At 38.8% G+C, this 27037-nt stretch overlaps 1 protein-coding gene across 2 annotated transcripts; it reads right to left on the bottom strand.

Moving 5' to 3' along the window:
- Window positions 1-16181: 16181 nt before the first annotated feature.
- Window positions 16182-25641, bottom strand: LOC117289018. Of its 2 annotated transcripts, none has more exons than XM_033769920.1 (3): window positions 25449-25641; window positions 19653-19846; window positions 16182-17769 (listed from the first exon to the last, which is right to left on the bottom strand). In XM_033769920.1, the coding sequence occupies exons 1-3, from the start codon at window positions 25480-25482 to the stop codon at window positions 17059-17061; spliced, it is 939 nt and encodes a 312-aa protein (XP_033625811.1). In that variant the 5' UTR covers window positions 25483-25641; the 3' UTR covers window positions 16182-17058. The 2 variants fall into 2 exon arrangements, with proteins under 2 accessions (XP_033625811.1, XP_033625812.1); XM_033769921.1 differs by lacking the exon at window positions 25449-25641 and adding an exon at window positions 21805-22260 and having other exon boundaries at window positions 16184-17769.
- Between the last annotated feature and the right edge of the window lie 1396 nt (window positions 25642-27037).

Below are 27037 nucleotides of genomic sequence, written 5' to 3'. Positions count from 1 at the left end.
ATGAAATGGAATGAGCAGCAAGGCTTACCCCCTTGTCATTTAGGCTCAAATGACATGAAACATGAAATGGAATGAGCAGCAAGGCTTACCCCTTGTCATTTAGGCTCAAATGACATGAAACATCAATAGGAATGGGCAGCAAGGCTTACCTCTTGTCGTTTAGGCTCTAATGACATGAAACATCAAAAGGAATGAGCAGCAAGGCTTACCTCTTGTCATTTAGGCTCAAATGACATGAAACATGAAATGGAATGAGCAGCAAGGCTTACCCCCTTGTCATTTAGGCTCAAATGACATGAAACATGAAATGGAATGAGCAGCAAGGCTTACCCCTTGTCATTTAGGCTCAAATGACATGAAACATCAATAGGAATGGGCAGCAAGGCTTACCTCTTGTCGTTTAGGCTCTAATGACATGAAACATCAAAAGGAATGAGCAGCAAGGCTTACCCCTTGTCATTTAGGCTCAAATGACATGAAACATCAAAATAAAATGAGCAGCAAGGCTTACCCCTTGTCATTTAGGCTCAAATGACATGAAACATCAACAGGAATGAGCAGTAAGGCTTACCCCTTGTCATTTAGGCTCAAATGACATGAAACATGAAATGGAATGAGCAGTAAGGCTTACCTCTTGTCATTTAGGCTCAAATTACATGAAACATCAAAAGGAATGAGCAGCAAGGCTTACCCCTTGTCATTTAGGCTCAAATGACCTGAAACAACAATAGGAATGGGCAGCAAGGCTTACCTCTTGTCGTTTAGGCTCAAATGACATGAAACATCAAAAGGAATGAGCAGCAAGGCTTACCCCTTGTCATTTAGGCTCAAATGACATGAAACAACAATAGGAATGGGCAGCAAGGCTTACCTCTTGTCGTTTAGGCTCAAATGACATGAAACATCAAAAGGAATGAGCAGCAAGGCTTACCCCTTGTCATTTAGGCTCAAATGACATGAAACATCAAAATAAAATGAGCAGCAAGGCTTACCCCTTGTACATATTAGCCAAAATGATGCCGCTACACCCATGTGTAGCCTCATGCGATCTTGTTACAGTTTGTTTTTCCAAACAAGCATACGCATCTACATGTACCAAACATGGTAAGCCTACTCAAACTGCTGAGTGTATACATGGATACAAACTTTAAGAAAGATAGGTTATTGCAGTGATGAATTCTCAGACACAATTATATAGCACCTTATAAGGGTTACAGGGTGCTAAGGCGCATACAGCAGCCACAGCCAGGAACACCGGAGTTAACCCCTTCTCTATTTGGTAAGTGCACTGGGTTATTTTACATGCATTTACTAACTTCAGGACACAAGTGTCACGGCTGGGGATTCAAACCCAAACTCTGCTGATCAGAAACACAAGAGTTTGAATTTGGTGCTCTTAACCGTTGGACCCAACAAATAGATGCATAACTTTGACTCTACACCCATGTGAAGCATCCTAATGTTTGTAGATACATGGTCACTTCAAACTTGTTTGTTATACCTCGGTAACAAACTGTGAAGTTTGATTGGTTGAGAACCGATCACGTGATGTGCAACAAATACACATGTTATGTGCCTTGGGGGCTGGGTAACATGAAAAGTGATGTACACGGGTGTATCACCATGATCGTTCCCAGTGTTGGTCGATTTCCAGCGCTGTGTACGAAACACCTGCGGGTTCGAGGGACCAGTGAGGAATTGTTTCTTGTGAATACTCTGTCGTAATAATGTTTGAAGATAACAACAGAACTTCGAGAAGAGGAATAACAATGTGGCAAAGGTACATGTATAACAAAACAATTGTTGCACGATGTGACTGGGATCCGTGGGTTTTGATGTACACTATCGGTGGCAAATGGCGCCTTTGGCTTTGCCTCTTGAACCATTTTCCCCCTCGGGTGTACAAAACGCCATGGACCCCGTCACATCGTGCAAAGGTGTATGTTTGACCCTATTGACAAAAACCTGTGACCTAGTTTTTAGGCCTCGACTATTCCAGGCCCTTTGGAGCAGGCAAGGTACATGTACATGTATACATTGGGCATATGACAAAATTCAACACAAATGAGCGATCAAAATTAAATAATAAATAATAATAATAATAAGACTTGTAATGCGCACATATCCACCCTGCTGGGTGTTCAAGGCGCAGTAAAACCAAAAACAAAACACAACACAAAGAAAAACAGACACAACAAAATTAGTCATTGAAAACCTGTGACATGAGATAAGTTTTTAAAAGAGACTTGAATTTTGCGGTACAAAGACAAGATCGATCAGTTAACAGTTTAGCAAGATTTGTGATGTGCCCCTTTCACTGTATCAAATGTGTAGACAAAAATTTACACTGTAATCTCAATAAATTATAAGATTTTCTGTGTTGGGCACTTGGGTTGTGTACCAATTGTGCCTGCAGGGTGACCAGGCTCTGGGGTTCTTTTGTAAAAATGTGACGTCACACATGTCACATGGTCAATATGTCACATTTTACAGAACGTCTTATTAGGACAAGTTGTTTAGAACTTGGGCTACATGTATGTGAATTCCTGCAACAGATCAATCAATCTATACAAATTTGTTTTATATGAACAGATAAACCAGCAACAAGTGATGTTCAATCACAAAAGTAAGAAGAAATATGAATCTGTTTGGAATTGTGACAAATATGCGAATTATTTCAGAATTCATCTTTAATGCCTTGGGATGAAGTGCAAAGGTACTGATGAAAATACACTTGAGTGATTTTTCTCTTCTGATTTCGATAACACGATACTCTTTCGTCGTGCCTATCCGATGTACTCATCACTCCTTACAACTTGAACCAATATCAACCCAACATAAAAGTCCAACTGAATGAATGAACTGTGTATTCTAGAACACCCTGCCTAAAGCATCAATATACTTATTCTCTCTACTCCAAACACACAAAAGAAAGAAGTGGAACAAAAAAACATACAGGTATATTATGTCCCCCATACCACTGTCAAACCAGACTTCCAATATCAAATTTCCATTTCCCCAGCTGAGCCATTTTTAGGCAACGGCAAGCAATTCAATTTTCATGTGTAGACGCCCCCCTGGGGCAGTCTTGTGTAAGATTTCTTGATGCGTCCTGAACGCTGCAGGGCGCGGGATGCACACAGCTTGAGAGTTAACATTTGGGTTCAAAGAGGAGCGGACAACGGTGACAACGGGATAAAAATAGCGACCAGTCCAGAGATAGACTGCCGGGTGAACGCTATGCAGACCCCGGTCGTCTGGTTGGATATATTTTTACCAGCGACAAACTCAAGTCACTGTTTGTCTGATTTCTTCTGTGACCAGACAGTAAAATTACCATCGATCATAATATGGATAAAATAAAAGGTTACTCCTCCAGAAACATCATTACTTGTTGATGTATGAAATAAAAAGGGCCGACATCCAGCTTGCATTAGCCTCCAAAATATTTCGAACTTGCATTTTTTGTCTGTGCTGACCTTGTGTTGGAAAACCAAAAGAAAAATCGAAGAAATGACTTTACATTAATGGATGCCATAGCCATGTTTTTTTTTAGAGTACTAACTGAGTCTAGACCGTTCGTTAACATTACATACATACATGTATGAGCGTAAAGAGGCCTGTCAAATATGACAGCATTTCAAACAGTAGGAAATGGACCGAAAGTTTTTGAGATACATGTAATATTGTTTTCTTAACATGAGATCAGGGTAACTAAACAATAGTACACAACTATGTCTTTTTAAAAAGTCAAAACTTGACTTCAGATCCAAAAAATTTGTAACATTATCTTCTGCAAATGTGTGTAGCACATGTAGAGTCCACATCAGCTCTTAAAAATGCACATAACCGATCTTTACTTGTTGTGCCTTTTGCCAACTTTTGTCCGGGGTGTGAATATTAACTATATGTTTGTGCTGGCATGTCACAACACTAGGCTTATTGTCTTGTCTGGCACAAGGAATTCCTTCACGACCCAAAAGTTGCCGTAACTATACAGTTTATAGATCTGACATAGTTTACAAATGCTTGTGACCTCTACTGGAAGCGCACAAATGTGATGTCTCTTAATACAATAGACTTCTGTTTTGGATTGTTTATAAAATGTTACAGACTGCTCCTTCTTACACTTTATAGTAAAGGTGATGTGGTTATCAATAGACTATACAAATTTATCTTTCTTATCTTCAATTGAAATCATTATGACCGACTGGAGTCTTGAGGGGCAAATAGTCAGGCCCCTCTTCGATTTTAATGCACTGGACACCTTTGGTTGTTGTCAAAGACCAGTCTTCTTACTTGGGGTATCTCAACATATATGTGAAAGAGCTCAATTGGTCGTAGAAGTTGCAAGAGAATAATGGAAGAAAAAAACACCTTTGTTGCACTAGTTGTGTGCTTTCCGATGCTTGAATTCAAGACCTCAGCTGAACTTAATTCAAATATTTTAGTGAGAAATTACTTATTTCTCAAAAACTATGCATCTCGCAACTTCAACAACCAATCGAGCTCAAATTTTCACAGGTTTGTTGTTATTTTACCGGTATGCATTTGTTGAGATACACCAAGTGAGAAGACTGGTCTTTGACAATTACCAATAGTGTCCAGTGTCTTTAACAAAGTTAATCGTATGAGGGCGTAATAAATTGTAAAATTTACACAAAAAGCCTGCAAGAAAGACACCACAAAACTAAGTGATGACAGTGAAGTTAAATTGATATTGCACATTGGACATTCAAATTGGTTTGTACAGTGGATGTAAACTTTGTTATTTCATATTGGACAATGGACATTCAAGTAGATTTGTACAGTGAATGTTAACTTTGCTGTTTGGATATTGGACAATGGACATTCAAATAGGTTTGTACAGTGGATGTAAACTTTGCTGTTTCGATATTGGACAATGGACATTCAAATAGGTTTGCACAGTGAGTGTTAACTTTACTGTTTTGATATTGGACATTGGACATTCAAACAGGTTTGCACAGTGAATGTTAACTTTACTGTTTCGATATTGGACAATGGCCATTCAAATAGTGATGACAGTGAATGTTAACTTTGCCACTCTGTACTGGACTTTGTTGTATTCAGTGAATGCCTTTACTTTATATTTGGACCCTGCAAATTACAGAGGTTTGTACAGAAAATGTCTAGTCAACCCTAAAACAAGCAAGAACTTGCCTGCTATTTCGATTTTTTTGAGTGAATGGTATTTCAAAGAGTATACCCGCTCTAACGAAAAAAAAGTTTAACTTACTTTTAATGGTCAGGAACCATGAAAAAAATTAAAAAATTAAAACGTTTCTTATAAAACACATAAGAATTGGTCACGTAATATATTGTCGGGATCCCAACAAAAACTAATTAAGAGCAATTTATTTCACTGCTACTAATAATTGGCGGACTTTTTCGAGCAATGGCTTGTAACTTTCTCAACCCCATCAAAATACCTATTGAATTTTAAGTCAAAATTTTTGGGTAAAATCGGCCAAAAATCTGACATAGCATCTTTAATTTGATCACGATGTGATGTTTCATGTTTTTATGACAAAGCGCATAAATCATTCCACATATGGATCTTAACAGCTGGGCCAGATTATTAAAAATAGAAATGAATACAATTGTCATGCTGGCATGACAGATTTTATAGTCATATTAATCAACATTGGCTACATTTTAGCATTTGTTGAAAACACAAACAAAATGTGAGTTGATGGTATTAGTCATGCTCATTCATTATCTATTTGGGGAGAAATAATTAATGTTGCCCCAAAAAAGTGTGAGCATTCCGAAGTTTAAATATTGACTTTGATCTTTGTCATGAGTGCGCCAAAGCAAACGTTGAAAAAGAAAAAATTGTACGGGAGGGCATGGACACTTCTTTGATGTGTTTTTGATTGATTGAAAAAAATTAACAATTCCAACAGGCGACTTTTTTGGCAAAGCTTCAATAACTTATTTATTTTGTGGAGAGAAGGGGGGGGGGGGTGGGCATTCAAACGTCCTTGAGCAGGTGGCCCTTTGTAAAGTATTTCATAGCAGCAAATATACATTTCCAAAATTTTCTTGTTGTCACACAACAGAAATTTGAGGCATTTAAATAAACCCTCACACAATCGAAGTGCAGGGGGTACAATCTGTGTTATTGGATGAAGGTGTTTTCCAAAAGCTGGTGTACATCAAATTGACACCACAATTGCGAGTGGTGCCATTTTGGTGCACCAACAAAAGTAAATAGTGTATTTCAGTTTTGCAATTATCAACATCATGGATTCTGATTTGGAACTGAAGCTTAAAGCCAGTGGACACTATTGGTAATTGTCAAAGACCAGTCTTCTCACTTGGTGCATCTCAACATGTACATAAAATTACAAACCTATGAAAATTTGAGCTCAATTAGTCATCAAAGTTGTCCGAAAATAATGAAAGAAAAAACAAACCTTGTCACACAAAGTTGTGTGCTTTCAGATACTTGATTTTGAGACCTCAAGTTCTAAACCCGAGGTATCAAAATCAAATTGTGGAAATTTACTTCTTTCTCGTACTACTCCACTTCAGAGGGAGCTGTTTATCACAATGTTTTGTACAACCTCTCCCCATTACTCAATACCAAGTAAGGTTTTATGCTAATAATTATTTTAAGTGAGTATACCACTGCCTTTAAGGCTAAAACAAAGTTGTTTTTTTTAAGATAAAAGCTTTGTCTAGAGAATTAGAACAAAGAACAAAAAAGTGATCAGGAAAATCACATTGGTTCGATCGTGCTAAAAGTATTATAAGCAGAGCAAATTGCGGCCCAGGGTCCATAGCTAAGCAACACACCATAATTATCCACAACATAATTATCTTAACCAGAATAAGGTATTGAGCCATGACACAAGGCACATGGCCTAATTTCATTGAACACATGTGGGCTCAGCTTCATATTGTGATGTAAATAATACAATTCATCTTTGCCATGCTGAATGATCAAAGTGCCCATTTTTACTGAGCTATTTAAAGACACTGTGGACACTACTGGTAGTTACTCAAAATAATTATCAGCATAAAACCTTTTTCGGTAACGAGTAATGGGGAGAGGTCGATAGTATAAAACATTGTGAGAAACGGCTCCCTCTGAAGTAATGTAGTTTTCGAGAAAGAATGAATTTTCCACGAATTTGATGTTCGAGACCTCAGATTTAGAATTTGAGGTCTATAAATCGAGCATCTGAAAATGCTTAAGTTCGTGTGACAAGGGTGTTTTTTTCTTTCATTATTATCTCGCAACTTGGGAGACCGATTGAGCATATGTTGAGATACACGAAGTGAGAAGACTGGTCTTTGACAACTACCAATAGTGTCCACTGTCTTTAAAACACAAACAGGAGCTAAGCCCAACAACCAAATGTTTACCAGAATAAAGTAATCGGCCATGACGTTAGGCCCAGGGCCTTATTTTATACAAAGCATGTGTTACTCTGCTTCATAATGTGATGTAAATGGTCAAATTCATTTTGCACAACAAGTAACTCAGCACAACACAAAATTATGCTTACCAGCCAGAAGACATTATATACCGTTCCATGTGTAGAATCTATAACTGGTATCCGCCTTATTTTTGCTGAGCAAAAAGCTGTCAAGCAGTATTTTCTGTTTGAATAGCTCTTTAAAATTGGGCCCAGGTTTGTAAAACTGTGTGTGTAGTCCTAGCCAAGTGGCAATTCCATGGCAGAACAGTTCAACTAAAAAAAGTTACATTTTGAGAAAAGCAAGTAATGAGATAAGCTGTTACGCCATAAAATTTTGAGATGTATGTGTAAAAAGATGCCGAGATACTTTTGAGCATCGTGTCGGCAAGCACACAAAGTCAGCTTAGCATTGAAGAACTGTGCTAAGCCGGTTGTGTGTTCCCTGAAGAGAATGAAACTTGGGTCAGGCGAGGGCGGGGTTTAGGGGTAACCAAAACAACCAGATTGTCCAAAGAACATGTCACATTCTTGCAATGATTTTTTTCTTTCTGTTTTATACTTTATATTTAAGGTTACACGATGAACATTATATTCAACATTTTTTGCAGTGTGTAGTTTTATTTCTTCACAAAGAAGACTTTCTTTGACTACAATCCAGCACATAGATATAATAATAAATTCTTCTTTTCAACATTTTTTTCCTTCATGTTGATATACATTTGTTTCCATCTTACTTGTACACTGAGCAGAGAGCATAAAAAGAAACATGTCACATAAATAAATAGAAATTAGAGAAAAAAAGTAAGTATTGTTTTTGTGTGTGGAAAAGGAAGACCATTGTAATCAGATGGCATATTGAGTTTGATACGATTGCACTTTCACTGGTGCCCTCACCCCTACACACTAAAAAATGCCACATCAGTGCGGTAAGGTCGTACATGTAAGTTAAAACATAACCTCCTTTTGGTATTTATTGTTCAACATAAGAATGGAACCAGCGTTGGTCTATGCCTAAAATTACACCGACGCCACTGGGCCCATTGCCCACTGTTGCCTCTGGCCTTGGTGCCTATTAAAAAGGGTCCAATATTTTCAAATGGAAGTGTTCTTTACTATGAAAAGATAAAAAGACCTTGCTCTCTCACAGATGAAATTCCAGTCCTGCTTCAACAATTACTCAGACGAAACAGCAAAAAAGCCGCCCCCCCCCCCCTTTCACAGCAAGTACCTAAATACATCAGGCATGGTATTTGGCCCTTAGACAAAGGCATGAAATTTCATTGAGTACAAGCCTCCACCATTCGTAGACTTTTCAGGCTTTTAAATAAAATTAAGAAAAACCCTGATTTTTCTGAGGTACAGCAAATCAGAAATCAGACTTAAAGTGAAGGTACACATTTGGTAACTACTCAAAACAATACTAACTTAAAAACTGACTTGGTAACGAGCATTGTAGAGCTGTTGATAGTATACACGTACAACATTGTGGGAAACGACTCTCTCTGAAATAACGTAGTTTTTGAGAAAGAGGTAATTTCTCACTAGAATATTTCTAGCTAGAAGTCTTTCTACTCCTAGATGAAAGCACACAAATTCGTCCAACAAGGGTGTTTTTTTCTTTCATCATGCGACGTCAATGACAAATTGAGCTCAAATTTTCACAGGCTTGTTATTTTATGCTCATGATGGGATACACCAAGTGAGAACACCGGTCTTTGACAATTACCAAATGTGTACAATGCCTTTAAATAGGAAAAGATCATCCCTGATATTTATGCAGGAGAGTAACTGAAAATGAGGATATAGAAAGAAAAAGGTATAAATTGCATTTGATGTTACATATAAACAATGAGATCTTGCCTTTCTGACAATACATATGCAAGGCTGTACAAAATCAGAATCGAAAAGATGGTTTTGGGAGGCAAGTTTCACTCGTGCATAAATATAAGGAAAGCAGGGCTCAATTTTTGTTTCCGTACCATACACTGACTATCGCATACACGCATAAGGTATGGGTGCTTTCCCGGATCCCTTCACTGTTGACCCCTTTACCAGCACGTGGTACAAAAAAAAAATACAAGCAGGGCATCCTATATAAGTACCAATTCTCAATATTCAATTCTCTAAAACTCAATATGCCATTTGATAAATCCTACCCCAATTATTACAAGTTTAATAAATCTATGGCTTACTCCATCAACAAAATCAGCTGTCAATTTATCTCATTTCCAAAAGTTTAATTATTTTTGGTTCTCCAAATCAGTTGGAAGATAGTTTCCCAACAATGTTCAACACTTGTGGGTTACGCTCTACGCGCAAACCCCAACAAAACAACACCACCGAAACAAAGATAGGTAATTTGTAATATTCTGGTTGACTATGCAATAACTCACCTCTGATGAAAAGCAGCGTTATTCTTGAAATGGTGGAGTAAGCCATATAATTTGTACAATTCAAATCCTATATCAAATACACTTCCATCACAACTCACTGGCCTTTTTTTCTACAGACACCTGTTCCATTTGTTTCCATTATTTTAGAGGTCAAGTTAGGGTTAAAATTTGAAAATTATTTTTTTCTTCCGAAACAGAACAAAGCAAATAATTCACCACACATAAATAAGCATTAACACAAAACAACTGACCATTTACCCCTTAAAAATGTTTTTTTTCCCTGTTGTGGTCTTTGAAATTGACTTTTAAGCTGTCACCTTTTTGTGAATTGCTTTCTGTAAAAATAAAAGACATCTCACCAAAAAGTGAGGAAAAACAGAAAACAGATTGAAACCCCAAAATGACCTTAAAATAACAAAACAAAAATCGGAATCAGCGACTGTTACGAGGTGTTCACAAATGGTAACATTTTTTTTACAATTAAAACTAATGACAAAAGTAGTCATCACAACTTTGTAGTCAAAGGTTTCAAGGAGAAACCAAAATGTAAAATGGTTCTCAAGAAAACTGACAACATGGAATCCACCTCCGATGTCATAGCGTCGGCTCAGAACTATAAGGTTGTTAGTGTAGTTCGTAAGAATTTCATCAAATTGCTTATGCATATTTTTGAGCTACTGGTAAATGGAGGTTACGCAATCAAGAGTGGACTTCAAAGTATTTGTTGGCAAAAAGAAACATTCAGATTAATAAAAAAAAAAATGTGGATTTTGATTCATACTTCAAACTTGTCCGCATTTTTCACTCAGCGTCCTTTTGATTGTTTTGAGAATGAAATTTTACTCAAACCTTACAGCACCGAGTGGATGATATGCACCCTGGCATTATGTGAACTACATGTATTATCACAGACTGGTAGACTCAAGTCTGCATTTGCACAAGAACACGATGGAATTTCCGAATGATGTCCAGAAAGAACCAACACTTTTAGCATCGAGAACATTTCGACTTGAGATAGTCCATCGTTCCAAGGTAAAAATCTTCAACTATGGATATGAGATAAATATTTCAACAACTTTGCTTTCATGTTTCAAGTCACCTTCATGTAACTTCAAATTTCCCACCAAACTTGTCCATGTTTGACGAGTTAGAACTATCAGTTCGATGCTACGTACAGTAGCGGTAATTATCAACAAACTTGATCAGTTGCAATGTGAAGGCTAACTGATAACCAAGTGAATACCAGTACTAATCAGCCACAGAAGTATTCCTATCCAAGTTGAGGTAATAAAGCATTTGAAGACCAAACGAATCAATACTCCAAATTATCTAAACAAATTAACATAAATTTTACCAAAAGTGAACCCCTCTTCAGAACTCTTCAACGTTTACAAATCACTTGATATACCAAATGCTTACAAAATTCATGAAATGTGTTCCATTTCCACACATAAAGTTGAGAAGAAAAAAGAAAAAATACCAGCACAAAGGCACAAGTGTTTTTTAATTTTTAAAAATCATTTTGCCCTCTCCCGATATGGGAGTAAAAACATCACAGGCACTTTTTATAGGGCAAAGGCTTAACACCTCATTAATTATGCTAATTACATTATGAGCATGTGGCATCAACATTGGTGACTCTTCACTGGACATGAATAAACATGAGGAAACATCATGAATAATTAATTACCTACATGTATGAACGCCACCTGTTGGGACACGATTTGCACTCGATTGGAATGAAAAGGCGGTCCTTTCAGACCAGGTAAACCTCACCCAAATCTACATAATCAGTTCTCATTGGTCAAGGGTGGGCTTGATGAATATACAAGAGGTATACCTCATGAATTTTCAACACACAACTCTTCATTTTTAGTGCAACCGGGAAATTCTCACAACTTCTTTATGCATAATAAGGGTTAACTCACACTTTGATTGAAAGTTTGCTCGACTCTGCTAGATATATCACAGCGTACATTTTGGGACTTGTTTGTTTTGTTTCGAGGGAACAAATTGGACAATGGGGTTACCAAGTTGTGCCAAGCTCAAAACTCATCAGGAAGTGGATTCTTTGATCCTTTTTATGAATATAAATAATTCCAAAACAAATAATCTCTGCACAGTCAAAGCTTTAGTTACATTATCTCCCATAATAATAGTACCATCTTTGATGATATACAACCCCGAAAAAAAAGGGGGAAGACAAAAAAAAAAAGATGAAAAAAAAAATGGAAAAAAAAAAAAGCCAAAGGAAATGTTGTATTTATAATATTTAATATACACATAAACAACAGCATTTTATTCAGGGAAATAATTATATATATTGCTAGCACATGAAAGTGAACCAAAAAAAATAACAGCAGTTTCACACACATACAGGATAATATGACATTTGTTTTTTGATTTTTTTGTACATGCAACAATGATTTACGTTTTCCACCTTTCTACAGATTTGTTTTTTTCATGACCTTTCAAGCGATGCACATGACGATTGTAGTTGGGTTTCTTTTCCGAGAGGAATGGTAAATACTGGAGAAACATTGGGATGAGGACTCGAATCAGAACAAGAGAGTAGAGAGCCAAAAAAGAGAGAGATCGGCTCGACTTCACAAAGCACTAAGATGCAGCTTAAGATGAGTTGCGATTTGTATTGTGACATCACACTTTGCTTAGCAATTAAGACAGATTTGCACTTACAGACAGTGGACACTATTGGTAATTACTCAAAAGAATTATTAGCATAAAAACCTTTCATGATTACAAGTAATGGGGAGAAACAGCTCCTTTTGTGAGAAACAGCTCCCTCTGAAGTGACGAAGTTTTTGAGAAAGAAGTAATTTTCCGCGAATTTGATTTTGAGACTTCGGATTTAAATTTTGAAAGCATCTGAAACCACAGAACTTTGTGTGACCATGGTGCGACAAGGGTGTTTTTTTCTTTCATTAATATCTCGCAACTTCAACAAACGATTGAGCTCAAATTTTCACAGGTTTGTTAATTTTATGCATATGTTGAAATACACCAAGTGACAAGACTAGTCTTTGACAATTACCAAAGTGTCCAGTGTCTTTAAGATAAGTTGTCAGTATTACCACAGTGATTTGTATTGTGACATCACACTTTACTTAGCAATTGAGACTGATTTGCACTTTGGATCAATCTTAGCTCTTTGTTAAGTCGAGCCCGAAATCCACTTTATATTTTGTGCTGGTGGTTCCTGAGCATGAGGTCTCTAAATTGCCAAATTCACGGCTTAACTGGAGACTTCATTCAATCAACATGCTTGGCTTATTTATAAAACCCTGTTTTACATGTGTATGCAATTCTCAGAATATTTTCTCTCACAAAAATTACATTGAGGTGAGGGGGGGGGGGAGGGGGGAATACTAGTGTACATGTAAGTTGAAATAAAAAAAGTTAAACAAAACATTACACTCCAGTCTGTCTTCAAGAAAGCCCCCACTGCATCAAGAGCATATCAACTCTTTTATGTACAACCCTTGGTTTTACCTCTCCACTGAAACAATGACCCCCATGCTCATGCCCCTTGATCTCACGACTGTTTTACATTGAGGGGGTTACAAAGCCCGGAAAGCTGAGAAAATTGCTCACTAAAATAGAAGCAAAAACAAGCATCAGGCAGCCAGTCATGTACATGCATGTATGTATTTTGGACTTTAAGCAGTTCCCTGTTTAGCACACTCTGTGCCAGACAACTCTGTACATGTATGTACTTGCAAAGCTGAAATGCATTACCCCCCCCCCCCAAAAAAAAAAAAAAAAACTTGTTAAAAAACAATGCTTAGTGTGTACATTTGAGAAGCACAGACCGTGCTTAGCAAGATGAGATAACCGACTAGAATACTATGCACGGTGCACTGGTTTTTGACTGGTTCCCCGCTAATTTTTGTTAAGCACTAAGAATGTGCCCCCCTAAAGACCAATGGGTTGTTCATCATTCGATTAGCCTCCACGTGGCCTGTTACATTCCTACATGCACTTCGGCAGCGGTGCCAGCCGCAACTGACCCAAGTGACATGCAAATTGAGTGTTGTGCAAGTGAAAGGAAAGAGATAAAGGGAGATGGGTTTAGAAAAAAAAAAAGTAAATCGCCACATGGATAGCTCTGATGAATGTGGCAGCTGTGCTGATGTCAGTATAGAGGGGTCCTTAGAATCCCCTGACACTGTTAAGGGGGGGGGGGGGGGGGGGGATCGACAAGACTGAGCTGAAAGTTGCTCAACCTGAAATAAACATCACTTTAATCTCATCATTCATGAGAGTCTAATTGTTCCTAAGCTTAAAGCCACCACAAGAAACTTGGGCTGGATGTCTGTGTGTTTGTCCGTATTGTGCGCTAACAAGTCGCAGGCAATGCGTCAAAATGAAAGTACACACGCCAAGCAACGCGCATAAGTTCATGTGTCTGTTTAGCATACTGCGTACATAGGGATGTAGTTTTATTTATCAGGACTTCGCACTGCGCGTCACACACAACGCATGGTGGGTTTTAGGCCTTTAAATTGTTTGAAGGGGTACCCTGGTAAAGAAAAACACAAACTGGCAGGTGGCATTTTGGTTCTCAAAGTACATTTTTTTTTTCATTCAGATGAAATCAAGCTTGAAGGAATGGTATTAAACTATAGTCAAGTTTCTACAAACTCTTGGATCGTGGGTGAACACATTTCATCCATTTGAAATAAATTTATGAATTCCGACTGACAGATTTACCCAAAGTTAGGACGGTGAGTAAAGAAGAAAATTTTGTGGGGATGGCTCAAAGGAATAAGTGAAATTCCCAATTTATGATCTCCATGATGAATAAAGGATCCTTTAATGGGCTGGGATCAGGCAGGGGCCGATCCAGGGTATCCACACTCATGTTTGGCACAAGATCAACATGAGCCTCGACTGGAACATGACGTCCCTTGGAGGGCTAAACTCACTCCAGGGTTGGTCTCGGAAAACAACAGAGAACAGCAACCCTCTGAAGATTGTGAGTAGGTACCCTAATATGTAAAAACCGACGCTATAAACCACAGTTGAGGGGAGTAATAGGTGGGGGTGGGGTGGGGAGGCAACAAATCAGCCAAAGTTCACTAACTAGAAACGAAGGCAAGAAAACCCACATGGTCTTTCGATATCAACCCTCTATGAAATTGGAGACTAATAGGCTATGACCTACAGTAATAAAAGTTCATCTTTGGGTCTTAAACCACCCATCCGACCCCTCAAATAAAAAAATATTTGCCATTTTTTGTGATGATGTTTTTTGATTTCCTTATAGTTGTTTCGTTAGAAATTTTATAACTGGGTGTATAAATTGTTCACTTACAATAAATTCACACGTCAATGACCGATTATATAAACAGGGTGTCCAAAAGCCACCCAGACCCTCTGGCTGACACTATTCCTCTCCCTCTTTCCTCTTATTCATATTTGATGCACGGTGCTTCCTTTCCAAAAACATGTGAAAGGTCCGAAGGGACTTGAAAGTAAGATGGGGGAAAAGAAGCTCTACATTTTGACAGTAAGATGAATTTAAAATTTAGAGATCTAGTTTTTGCATTGAGAATGACGCTAGAAGTTTGATTCGTTTAGCAGCTGTGGTGATTGGGAACATTTTCCCGGAGTATCAAGTTTGGTTTTGTATCGCTTTGCCCTAGAGAAAATGTGAAGGATGTTGTTATGCTACTCCCAACTGAATTACAGAGGATGAAAACAAAAAAAATCATAGGTCCGAGAAACAACAACATACAAATGTAATTAGGTAGTATTTGGTTTCAAAACAAATGGGAATTGAATCGTCACATGGTTTCGCATGACAAATATTTATACGTACAAAAACTGGATTTGCTACCATTAAAAAATAATCTACAAACACTTGGGACATCTGTTTCGGGGTTTGGGTTCTTTAGAGGTTGGTACAAGGTATTATTGTTGTTGTTTTGCTTTTTTTTTGAAAACATGGTTGAAAGGAGCACACTAGCCTTTGAATGCAGAGTGATAAATGAGCAAAGGGAATACACAGGTAGTTTGTTTTGCGTTTTATTTTTGTCGTTCAGTAGTTTCTCTTTTAACAAGTGGCAGTTTTTGATCGAACCGCGAACACAAAGGAAAAAGGTTGCACTCTAAAACATGAGGCTTTTGTTTTTTGGGGGAGAAGGGAGACACTTTGACATTTAAATAGACGGCCAATAACTCAGTAAATCCCCCCAAACAGCTACACATCCGGTTTGGTGTTCTTACAATCTAAGACTGATGTTCTAATAGTGCCGTTAACCTCCCCCCCCCAAAAAAAAAGAAAAAAAAAAGAAGAGTTTTCTGGAAAGGGATGAACACACAATGAATCATTTTTGGTGAAGAGTTTGAGGGCTAACACCCCCCCCCCCCCCCCAAAGAAAAAAAACTTCCTGTACCCATGTACATCGTTGTGAAAGGCAATGCTGCGTTCATGTTAAGTGAATCGCCCATGTTCGTTGATAGGAAAAAGTTCAAACATTCATTGTGCTGGCTTGGGTGCACTTTGCTCTTATTTCCTCATTGTTATATTGGAATGTTAAAGGGGGTTAGGCTAGGGGTCATGAACTCTGACCTGCCATCAGCTGAGATGGTTGGGATATATAAATACACACAAAAGCCACCCCATCCAGTTGTTATTGCTGAGTCAAACATCTCTACAAGATTAAATATTTGATACCCTGTTCGCAAGAAGAAAAAAAAAGAAAAAAAAGAAGAAAAAAAGCCTTTGCTCTTATGTTTCAATGGCAATGGTTAAAGGTGAGCAGAATGCTCATGCAGTAAATGAACTACATGTACATGTACAAGGTATTTTCACCAGATATGGAAACTTGAGTTAAAACTTAATGTCTTAACAATGTCCTGATTTGGTTTCAGGATTATTTATGACTGGATGTAAAGATAAAGGGGCAAGGAGGGGGAAGGGGGGTTGGGATCAAGCTAAGGATCTCTCTAGAGCTCTTGTTCTGATTCTCTTACCATCCTCCTCAGAAATATGATCGCCACAATGCCAAATAGTTGAATCTGCTCATCATGACATTTTTTTTAAAATATGAATAGCGCCATACCAACGTGCCTGTGGCAGGCACCTTTAGTTTTACTTGTTTTACATAATAAGGCTGCATATAGATTCCTAGCATGTCTTGGTGCTTGGGGGGTGAACTTGGAGTAGTGGGAACTACGTTTCAGCCATGTCATGCGATATGAGACTCACTGGATTCACATCTTCTGTGGATGTCTTTTTCCCTCCTGGGCAGCGGAGGGAGCGGGGAGTGTCTACTGCTAGGTCGAGGATGCTGTGACAGCGTCGAGGGCGGTGTGGCAGCGTCGTGCGGTCGGTGAGGCAGGAGCCACGTCTGCTCCACAATCGACCCCTGCATGCTGGGTTCGCTTAGAGCGGCCACAAGGTGGCTATGGTCAGATGTATCACACACATTGATGACCTCCGAGGAGGGTCTACGTTGTTGTTGGTGCTGCTTCTTTATCACCGCCGTATACGGGGGAGGGCCTTCCGAATCCGGATCTAATAACTTGAGAGGAGTTTTGGTCTCACTATCTAGCACTTGTAACCCTGACTTGCCCTTTAGGGAGCCAGCTTGTGTGGAGGAATCTGTTCGATGAACGGCACTTTGTTTCGTGTCCAGTTTGGGTGCTTTTTTCATATTTGGGTTACTATCTATGCTGTCAAAGACAGTCCGATTGGGTGGGGCTCTAATCCCCGACCGACACGCGTCCTCTGTGAAGAGTCTGAAGGGCTGCGCTTCCTCGTCGTAATGGACAACTGTGGAGGGATACTCCTCCGTGGATTCACTGCGACGGCAAACAGTCTCTCGCTGTTGGCGCAGCATCTCCTGCTGGCGCTCACTAGAAAATTGCCTGCCTTGCATTAGCGGCAGCTGGCTCATCTGGCAAAAGCAAACAAGAGAAAATTATTAATAAAATACCTTACAACAAAATCAATCAATAGATCATGAATGTATGGTAGTAAAAACCAATTCAAAATCAAAGAAGAATCTTTCAAAAGGGGATGGAGCTAATGAAATATCAAGCAGAAACAAGTTGTTTTGTTGGTTGTTAAGAAGCAAGTTTCCACAAGTGCAGGATTTACAGGTTGTTTATAAAAAAGTGACAAAACTGCAGCTGTAGGTTGTATCAACTATTTTAAGAAAATCAAAGTGAAATGGTTGGGATAATTTTTCAAACTAAAACATTTGAATCTGAGAAACGATTCTCGCATTGTTCACCTTCATAGTATGATAGTAACAAAACAATGGATGACTCTCCATGTTTTTTGTTTTCGTTTTTTTTTTTAATCACAAACAGCGCTTCTGGCAATTTTGCCTTTTACACTCTTAACCATTTATATCGTCTAAATAAACATTTAAAAAACAAACTGGCTATTACAAATATGATGCAACAACATCCAGAACGGCCACAATTCGAGTTGGCAATCATTTCATTCTTGGGTTTAAAAATCGCTCTCCGTGAGCATAAAAAATCAAAACAAGTAGAGAAAGAAAATACAACAAAAAATAGACTGGAAACAAATTGTGAATTAAAATAACCAATCAGACGGAAATAACAGGCACTGAGGTGGGAAGCTGCTTGCTAGAAAAATACAGGGGGGGGGGGGGAATATGCAAAGACAACAGCGAAATGAAAGAAAAACAGACCGATGTGAAACAAAAAGAAACTCATTGTTGTAAACAATGGCCGTGGGAAAATCTTTATCGCTGAGCCATCATCCTTTTGAAACGTGCCTAAAGAAGAACAAATGTTAGTTTTATGATTTATGGCTGTCTGGCAAAGCCTGGTTCAAAGAGGGGATTGCAATCATGGTGGAACGGTTCCCCGATAGTGCAATGCCTGTCTGGCTTCAGTAGTAACCAATTTAGTGCTAGCCCTCAACACTGGCTAAATGCACACTAGCAAATACAAATTTCACTTGCCTGGTAAAGGCTACTGAAAAATGCCCAACCTAGCTGTTTCATATAATATTCAAATTATTCATGTTATCTGTCAGACAAAGGAGCATAAATAGGTACAAATGTGTGTGTATGCCCTTTAAAGACACTTAACACTATTGGTAATTGTCAAAGACTAGCCTTCACAGTTGGTGTATCTCAACATATGCATACAATAACATACCTGTGAAAATTTGAGTTCAATCAGTCTTCGAAGTTACGAGATAATAAAAAAAAGAAAAAAACACCCTTGTCACACAAAGTTGTGTGCTCTCAGACGCTTGATTTCGAGACCTCAACTTCCTAATCTGAGGTCTCGAAATCAAATTCGTGGAAAATGACTTCTTTCTCGAAAACTACGTTACTTCAGAGGGAGCCGCTTCTAACAATGTTTTATACTATCAACAGCTCCCCATTACTCAATATCGAGAAAGGTTTTATGCTAATAATTATTTTGAGTAATTACCAATAGTGTCCACTGCCTTTAATACACAAACTTATACAGGGTTATTTTAACAATAGTACAATGCTCCCTGCAATGTTTTTTGTTGTTGTTCTAGCAATGAATTTTATTGCTTTGTGGAAGCGGCAGCCCTGATCATTTGGGTTGTGTTTTAATGCTACATGTATGTCTGCAGTGTGCCATGGAAGCAGGGAATTCCGCGCTAGTCAAACATATTTCACTGGTAAGATGGGATATTTTTACTCTGCGCTATGCACTCAATACGAAACTAGGCAAGTTTTAGACGAGGTTCTGGCCCCTTTGGGGAAGGTGGGGTGTGGGGATGGTGGGTGGGGCGGAGAAATAGGAAATGGGTACTTACTGGTGGCGTTGTATCAGATGGAGTAGACATGGATAGTCTCTGTGACCGGTGATGTAACGGCGGCATTAGGAGATGATCGCTGCGTTGGCGTATGTACATTACACAGCATAGCAAGCAGATTAGCGTTATTGGAGCTAGGATTGCTAGAAAGAAAAGATGTATACTACTGTTGTTGTCTTCACTTTTGTTGTCATCTGCAGAAACAAGTTAAAAGAGAAGAAAAAATACAAGAAATTATTATATTGTTTGTTTTTATCCTCTACATGAATTGAGAAAAAAAAAGAATTTTATTCATAGCTGTTTCTAACAAAAAGGATTTAACAACAATATGTAGGATGTGAAACCTTGCATAGTGGAAATATGATTTAGTAAGGTTCGTGGTAACACCATGTAATAATAATCTCTATTTGAGTTGGGGTGGTTCTGAGAAGAACCACTGGTTTCAGCTCAACGTCACAATCAGTATGCTACGATATAGATAGGTTTGCGGTAACACCATGTAATGACTATCTCTAATGAGTTGGGGTGGTTCGGAAAAGAACCGTTGGTTTCAACTCGACGTTTCGATCAGTATGCTCTGATCGTCTTCTGGAGAATGCTGGACTCTGATGCAGCATGAATAAGTACTGAGGAGGTGGATTGGTGATGCACGAAGGCGGGAAATAGAGGCAGGAAAGAGGCGGATAAGAGCATACTGATCGAAACGGTTCTTTTCAGAACCATCCCAACTCATTAGAGATAGTCATTACATGGAGTTTACCGCAAACCTTTCTATATCATATTTCCACCATGCAAAGTTTCAAATCCTACTCAGAATGCTATGATTGTCTTCTTGAGAAAGCAGTTTGAAAAACTGACACGCTTACATAAGTGACAATGCTGGCAACTCATTAATGTATGAAGTCCAATCATCGACTGACGAGAGCATCATACAATGACAATCAAGACTAGGTGCACATTAGATAATTCACCAGAAGACGGTCGGAGCACATAGACCAAAACGTCAAGCAGTACCGCAAAATGGCTCTTCGCAGACCCACCACTACTTACTAAGATATTTACATGGAGTCACCACAAACCTTACTTACTTACTTCACATTGGATATAATGATGACAAATTACGCTCAACAACCAGCAACATTTCACTTGATTAACATGTTGACTATAAGTAGTTCAGTAATCATCACCCTACCCCCGACCGACACCCCCCCCCCCCCCCCCCCATTCAAACCTAGACTTGACTAGGACCCCGTTTACACTAGATCCCAAAAGCCGGATCAGACCCGAAGAACCTAGAAAAAAATATGGCGCGCTAAAATCGTGACCCTTGAGCTCTTTCCGAGGAGCGGCGACGTCAGTGCCAATAACAGCCTGTTCAAAAGTGTGATCGGAGCCGGATACTGGTGTAAACGCGACAATGGATCGTGATCTGCGGTCGTAAAAAAATGCAGAATGACAATCCACCTTTCTGGATCTAGTGTAAATGCGGTCTAGCTGACATCCCAATCTCAGAATTCTTGCGAGGTCATTTCTAAGCAAACTAGTCAATAGAGAATACCTCAATGCCTAATGAAACAAAGCCCGGCGCTCCTGCTTTCAATACAGAACTGTCTGCGCGAACAATAGGTTTGACGAAATCCCATTGCGCGTCGGCAACCAGTATACATGCACTACAGAGCGTAACCAATTTTCACCGGGGGTAATAAAAATTGAACTCTCAACCACCCCTCTCGAACTACACTCATTCCCCACCATAGAATAATAAATGGGTTTTACTTTTCTGTCAAAAGGGTTCCGGGTAGCAATATAGCACATTCTAAACAACAATGTGCAGTCATGAAATGGCTTCAGTTTGAAAGAACTGCATTTACTTCACAAACCAGAACAAAAGGTTTAGAATTCTCACAAATAAAATAATTTGCATTATACAGAATTGACAGTATTACAGACAAAAAAGAGTTTCTTCACCTGGAAAGTCATCAGTTCGGGAAAAACCCCAAGAAAAAAAAAAAAGGGTTTGACAATATACAGCAAAAAAAAAAACCTTCTAGACACGCTAGACAAATCATATTAACATAAAATGTTACAATGCAAACTAGCCCAGCATAATAAATAGACGTTTAGAATTGTACAGGAAAAACAAGTTCTTCACCCAAGAAAATCACTCAGAAAATGTGTTGTTGGCCAACGAGCACTGCAGAATACTCCTTAAGATGACAGCCGTCTTGTCAATAGTAACCACCGCCACATCAAGAGTTAACAAAACAACAAGAAAGTAAGATGTCCAGCAGAATCAGTCGAGGTGTCAACTACCAGGAGACTTCACCATCCCAACATTGTCAGCACTCCCTGATCCTCACCGAACAAAGTCACACTGCAAACAGAAGAAATCTCGACCTGGACGGTCCACCGACCAATCGACCGACAACGGCAAACCAGACCAAGGAAGCTGGTCAGGATTGTCACAGGAGGCTGGCAGAAATCACATCGTCTGTCATATATCCTGTGTATCTTCAACTCTCTTGTAAACTACGATGTGGCATAGACGACCGTACAACGCATTGTGTGTATCGGGAAAACAATCGCATCAGGAACTAGTAATACTAGACGAGAAAATGTGGTGATGCGCATCCGAGAAAAGCAGTTCCCTGTTATCGTGTTTTGACAGGAATTAAACAACGTGTCTTATACGCATGTACTTGTCCTGACTATCAACATGTCTGTATAATCCAATATTACATAGGAAGCACAATGTTGTTATATCAACAGTTTTGTATACATTCCAATAGGGTCCAAACAGGTGCAACTCTTGAGCACATGAAAATAAGGTCTTCCATCTTCAAAAGTGACATTACTGACCCTTATCGATGTTTGATGCTGGTGCCACATCCGGCCCTATATGCTTTTCCACTCGAACCTCAAGTTCCTCACGCATCTCCACAAACAAGAGGGCGCTGTATCCAAGCTTTTAGTAGAACAGAGCAACAATTTCTCAAATCAACCCAAACTATTTTTGTACAGACCATGCAACTTATCGAAGGAAAGCGCTCTGTTCATAATGAGTTGATTTTAGTCATTCCGTTCACACTGAAGTTTTTTATCTTGGTTGCATTGACATCTCTCCCTCTCTCTCTCTCTCCCTCTCTCTATTTTCGAACCTCAAGTTCCTCACGCATCTCCACAAACAAGAGGGCGCTGTATCCAAGCTTTTAGTAGAACAGAGCAACAATTTCTCAAATCAACCCAAACTATTTTTGTACAGACCATGCAACTTATCGAAGGAAAGCGCTCTGTTCATAATGAGTTGATTTTAGTCATTCCGTTCACACTGAAGTTTTTTATCTTGGTTACATTGACATCTCTCCCTCTCTCTCTCTCTCCCTCTCTCTATTTAAGAATGAGTTGCTAAAGCATTGAGTTATGTGGTTATTCATTCTTCTGATCCACTTACCATTTCTATTTTATAACCTGAAACTGCATTGTGAAAATTGCCTCGAAGTACACTGTAATTTAATAATGGTGATGATTTGAAAATACGTCACAATTTGGAAAAAAATCATTAGCAAAGCCTAAATTCATACAGCTGCTCAAAGGTATGTACATGTAGGGTATACTTTTGGCATTACTTTGCGAGTTAAAGGCAGTGGACACTAATGGTATAAGTATTAAAACATAATTATTAGCATAAAACCTCACTTGGTAATGAGTAAGAGGGTGGTAGTATAAAACAGGCTCTCTCTGAAGTGACGTACATGTAGTTTCCGAGAAAGTAATTTTTCACGAATTTGATTTCGAGACCTCAGATTTAGAATTTGAGGTCTCGAAATCAACCATCTAAACGCACACAACTTCGTGTGACAAGGGTGTTCTTTCTTTCATTATTTTCTCGCAACTCCTACAACCAATTGAGCTCAAATTTTCACAGGTTTGTTATTTTATGCATATGTTGAGATACACCAGGTGATAAGACCAGGTCTTTGACAATTACCAATAGTGTCCAGTGTCTTTAAAAACTGCAATAATGAAAATTAGTAGAGTTTTAGAGAAAAAGGGTAATTTTGTTTAATCCTCCAAATTTGGATCGTGGGCTTCAAGCCTTGGTAGGCATCTGAAAGCACACAATTGTATGCAACAAGAATATTCGTTCTTTCTTTCATTATCTTCTTGCAACTTTGACGACCAATTGAGCCTAAATGTTCACTGTGCTACTTTCTGCATATGTTCGGAAACACCAATGGAGGCTACTTGTCGTTGACAATTACCAAAAGTGTAAACCTGCCTTTAAGCAAACAATTTAGATGAAAAATTTTCTGCTAAGCAATACAGGATATCAATCGAAGATGGTGCGTTACGACACGGTAAACTGGCTGGTCAGCTTATTCTCGCAAGCATAATGGGAGACTTTCCAACGCTAGGCGGCAGCAGACATACCGGGTAAATTTCCATTGTTTACGTAGTTCTGAAGATGCGCATAATTCTGAGAACAATGGATTTACCCGGTAAGTCTGCTGCCCTCTATCGTCCCAGAAAGTCTCCCATTGTAGTGTTGCGAGTAGCTACTTTTTAGGCTTCGAGTTGCTCTACAAAATGGGAGACTTTCTGGGACGATAGAGGGCAGCAGACTTACCGGGTAAATCCATTGTTCTCAGAATTATGCGCATGTTCAGAACTACGTAAACAATGGAAATTTACCCGGTATGTCTGCTGCCACCTAGCGTTGGAAAGTCTCCTATTGGGCATTGGGGTCATTCAGAATGGCAAAGATAATCGTTATCATTTACATCACAATGAAAAGCAGAGTCCACTGTTCTTTTTTTTTAAGCTATGGGGACCCAAATCCAATTGTCATCAATTCTATTCCTGTACCGGAATTTGGAATGGGGACATAAAACCTGAACAAACAAATAAAAGTTTGTAAAAAGTTCACAATTATAAAAGGCAAAATCTAAGTTGTTCATATTTGTAAGGTATTTAATATAAAAAAAAAATAACTAAATTAAAAAAAAAAATCATCAGAAAACAACACGCATTGTTTCAATGAATCCATTGTGCACCCCAAAATGATATCTAAGCAGTCAGTCAGGCAGAAGTACGTGATGGGCTCGTTGTCAAATATTTTCTAACGATTTCGCTCTCTAGCTCAGACACGTGTACATGTTAAATGGCAGCATTCATGTACCATGGAGTCCACCAACATGACGTAGCCAAGCGGTGTCATGCAAGCACACCGGACTCAAGCGTTGGGGTTTCTGGTCAGCAGATTGTGTACTTTATGAGTCCCGGCCATGACCATTTAAATGAGGTGTCCTTCAGATGGAATGTAAATCCATTGGTCCTCTGTGTCATGGAATGCAGTGAGAAGAACCCATTTACACTAATCCTCTCTAGCAGTGGCTGCCAATGTGTCCCAGCACATTGAAAATCCCTACATGTAGTAATTCATAATAATAAAAAACATTTTTTTTTTTTTAAAGTGTCTCTTTTTGTTCAAGCACATTGAGTACCTAATTGGTGGATACATGAACTATACAAGACTACATTGCTATTATTAATATTATTATTCACACATCAATGATCCCGGGAAACCCATCATGAAGTACCAGACTATCAGCCACTCACATCATACCTAGACTTCTAACGATAACAACACCTCACGTACAATGAGGTTGTGTTACGATAGACAAGCAACCTAGATATTCAGTACCAATCGATTCTCGTCAGCAAATCACATTAACAGTTGGCTCGACAACAAGCAATAGGCCTACTCGAGCACAAGCCCAAAACAAAATACTTCACCTGATGCGCAGAGAATTGAATCCAAAGGGTTCATTATAACGACGAACTTCTAGACAGACCGTAGTCCCAACGTCAGTCTGCTGGCGCACTGTGTGGGAACCAACGTCATGCAGCATTTGTCATAATGCCACTGATAACACCTTCCTGGAGTGACACTGGCAGATAACTGGCATACTATAACACACTGTGCAATGTTATGTATATACGTCTGTCTATGAGTGTGTGTTGCTCTGGCTTGTCCACTCTATACAAATGTACACCGTTCATACACCTCTATACACAGACACTGCGTAAATATCCCACTGCCAAAACCAGACAATCTTCTGTCTGGACACGTGCGCTTTGCACACAGGCTGTATGGAGAGCCTCATCCATCAAAAACCCACCAAAAAATAAAAATAAAAAAATACATGATTCACAGACACCTATCCATGATTCACATTTTTTTTTCCTAATTTGACACAAGGAGGAGGATGTGTAGGTAATGAAATCCCCACAGTGCTCATATTAAAGGGTGTATGTAACTTTTGTAGGACAAAAAACACAATGTCCACAGATTTACACCAAACTTACACAGTTTGAAGATAATGAGAGTAGAAAGCTTCCCTTACGTGCTGAGGTGCTGTAGTTTTGGGAAAATTAGTAAAACAATGTCATGAAAATTATTTTCATCTCAGTAGACAAAGATTATTAATCATTTTACAAACGTATTTTCATGACATTGTTTTACTCATTTCTCAAAAACTACAGCACCTCAGTAAGTAATAATTTGAAGGGAAGCTTTCCACTATCATCATCTTCAAACCCTGTAAGTTTAATGTAAATCTAAGGCAATTTTGAAAAGGTACCCAAATCCTTTTGGGAGATGATCACGTACAATGGGTTTTTATTTGTCGTCTATTAACCATAGAGAAAAAATAAAAATAACGAGAACCGATACCCCACCGATCCAGACCATTAGTTCTGTTGTGGTAATGATATTATCAACTACTGTCCGATATCGCATACCATAGCAGCCAGTAAATTTTTTTTTCTCGTTCCTGAATGCATTGCGTGACCGTGGGACCCGTGCATCCTGCCAGACAGGGGCCCTTTCTTCACATGAATGCATCAGACATGGGTGAACGGGCACAAGAAGCTGTTATGACGGCAAACGGACAGGGGGGGGGGGGGACAAAACATGAAAGGCTTGGCCTCTGATTTAAAGAGATACACTCAGGAAGCCTACTGTACAAGGACAGCACCAAATGACTAGTAAACACAACACAACCAGCAAAACATTTTCTTCAATAAGTTGATTTTTTAATTGCTTGCTACACAGGTATTGATTGTATTTTGTGTAATAAAAAAAGGGGAGGAGGAAAAGAAAAGAGAACAAATAAATGCGTTTCATTCATAACAGCAGTCATGGTCAGACAAACTTGAACATCACCAGGAACCGTTACATGCCAAATCATAAAAACTAATTAAGCACCAAAAAAATGAAGCTTAAACGACACTGGACACTGAAAATTTGAGCTCAATCGATCGTCGAAGTTGGGAGATATTAATGAAAGAAAAAACACCCTTGTCACACAAAGTTGTGTGCG

Source organism: Asterias rubens, chromosome 4 (genome assembly GCF_902459465.1).
Source record: "Asterias rubens chromosome 4, eAstRub1.3, whole genome shotgun sequence".
Taxonomy (NCBI): Eukaryota; Metazoa; Echinodermata; class Asteroidea; order Forcipulatida; family Asteriidae; genus Asterias; species Asterias rubens.
This window is presented reverse-complemented; position numbering and strand designations above follow the sequence as displayed.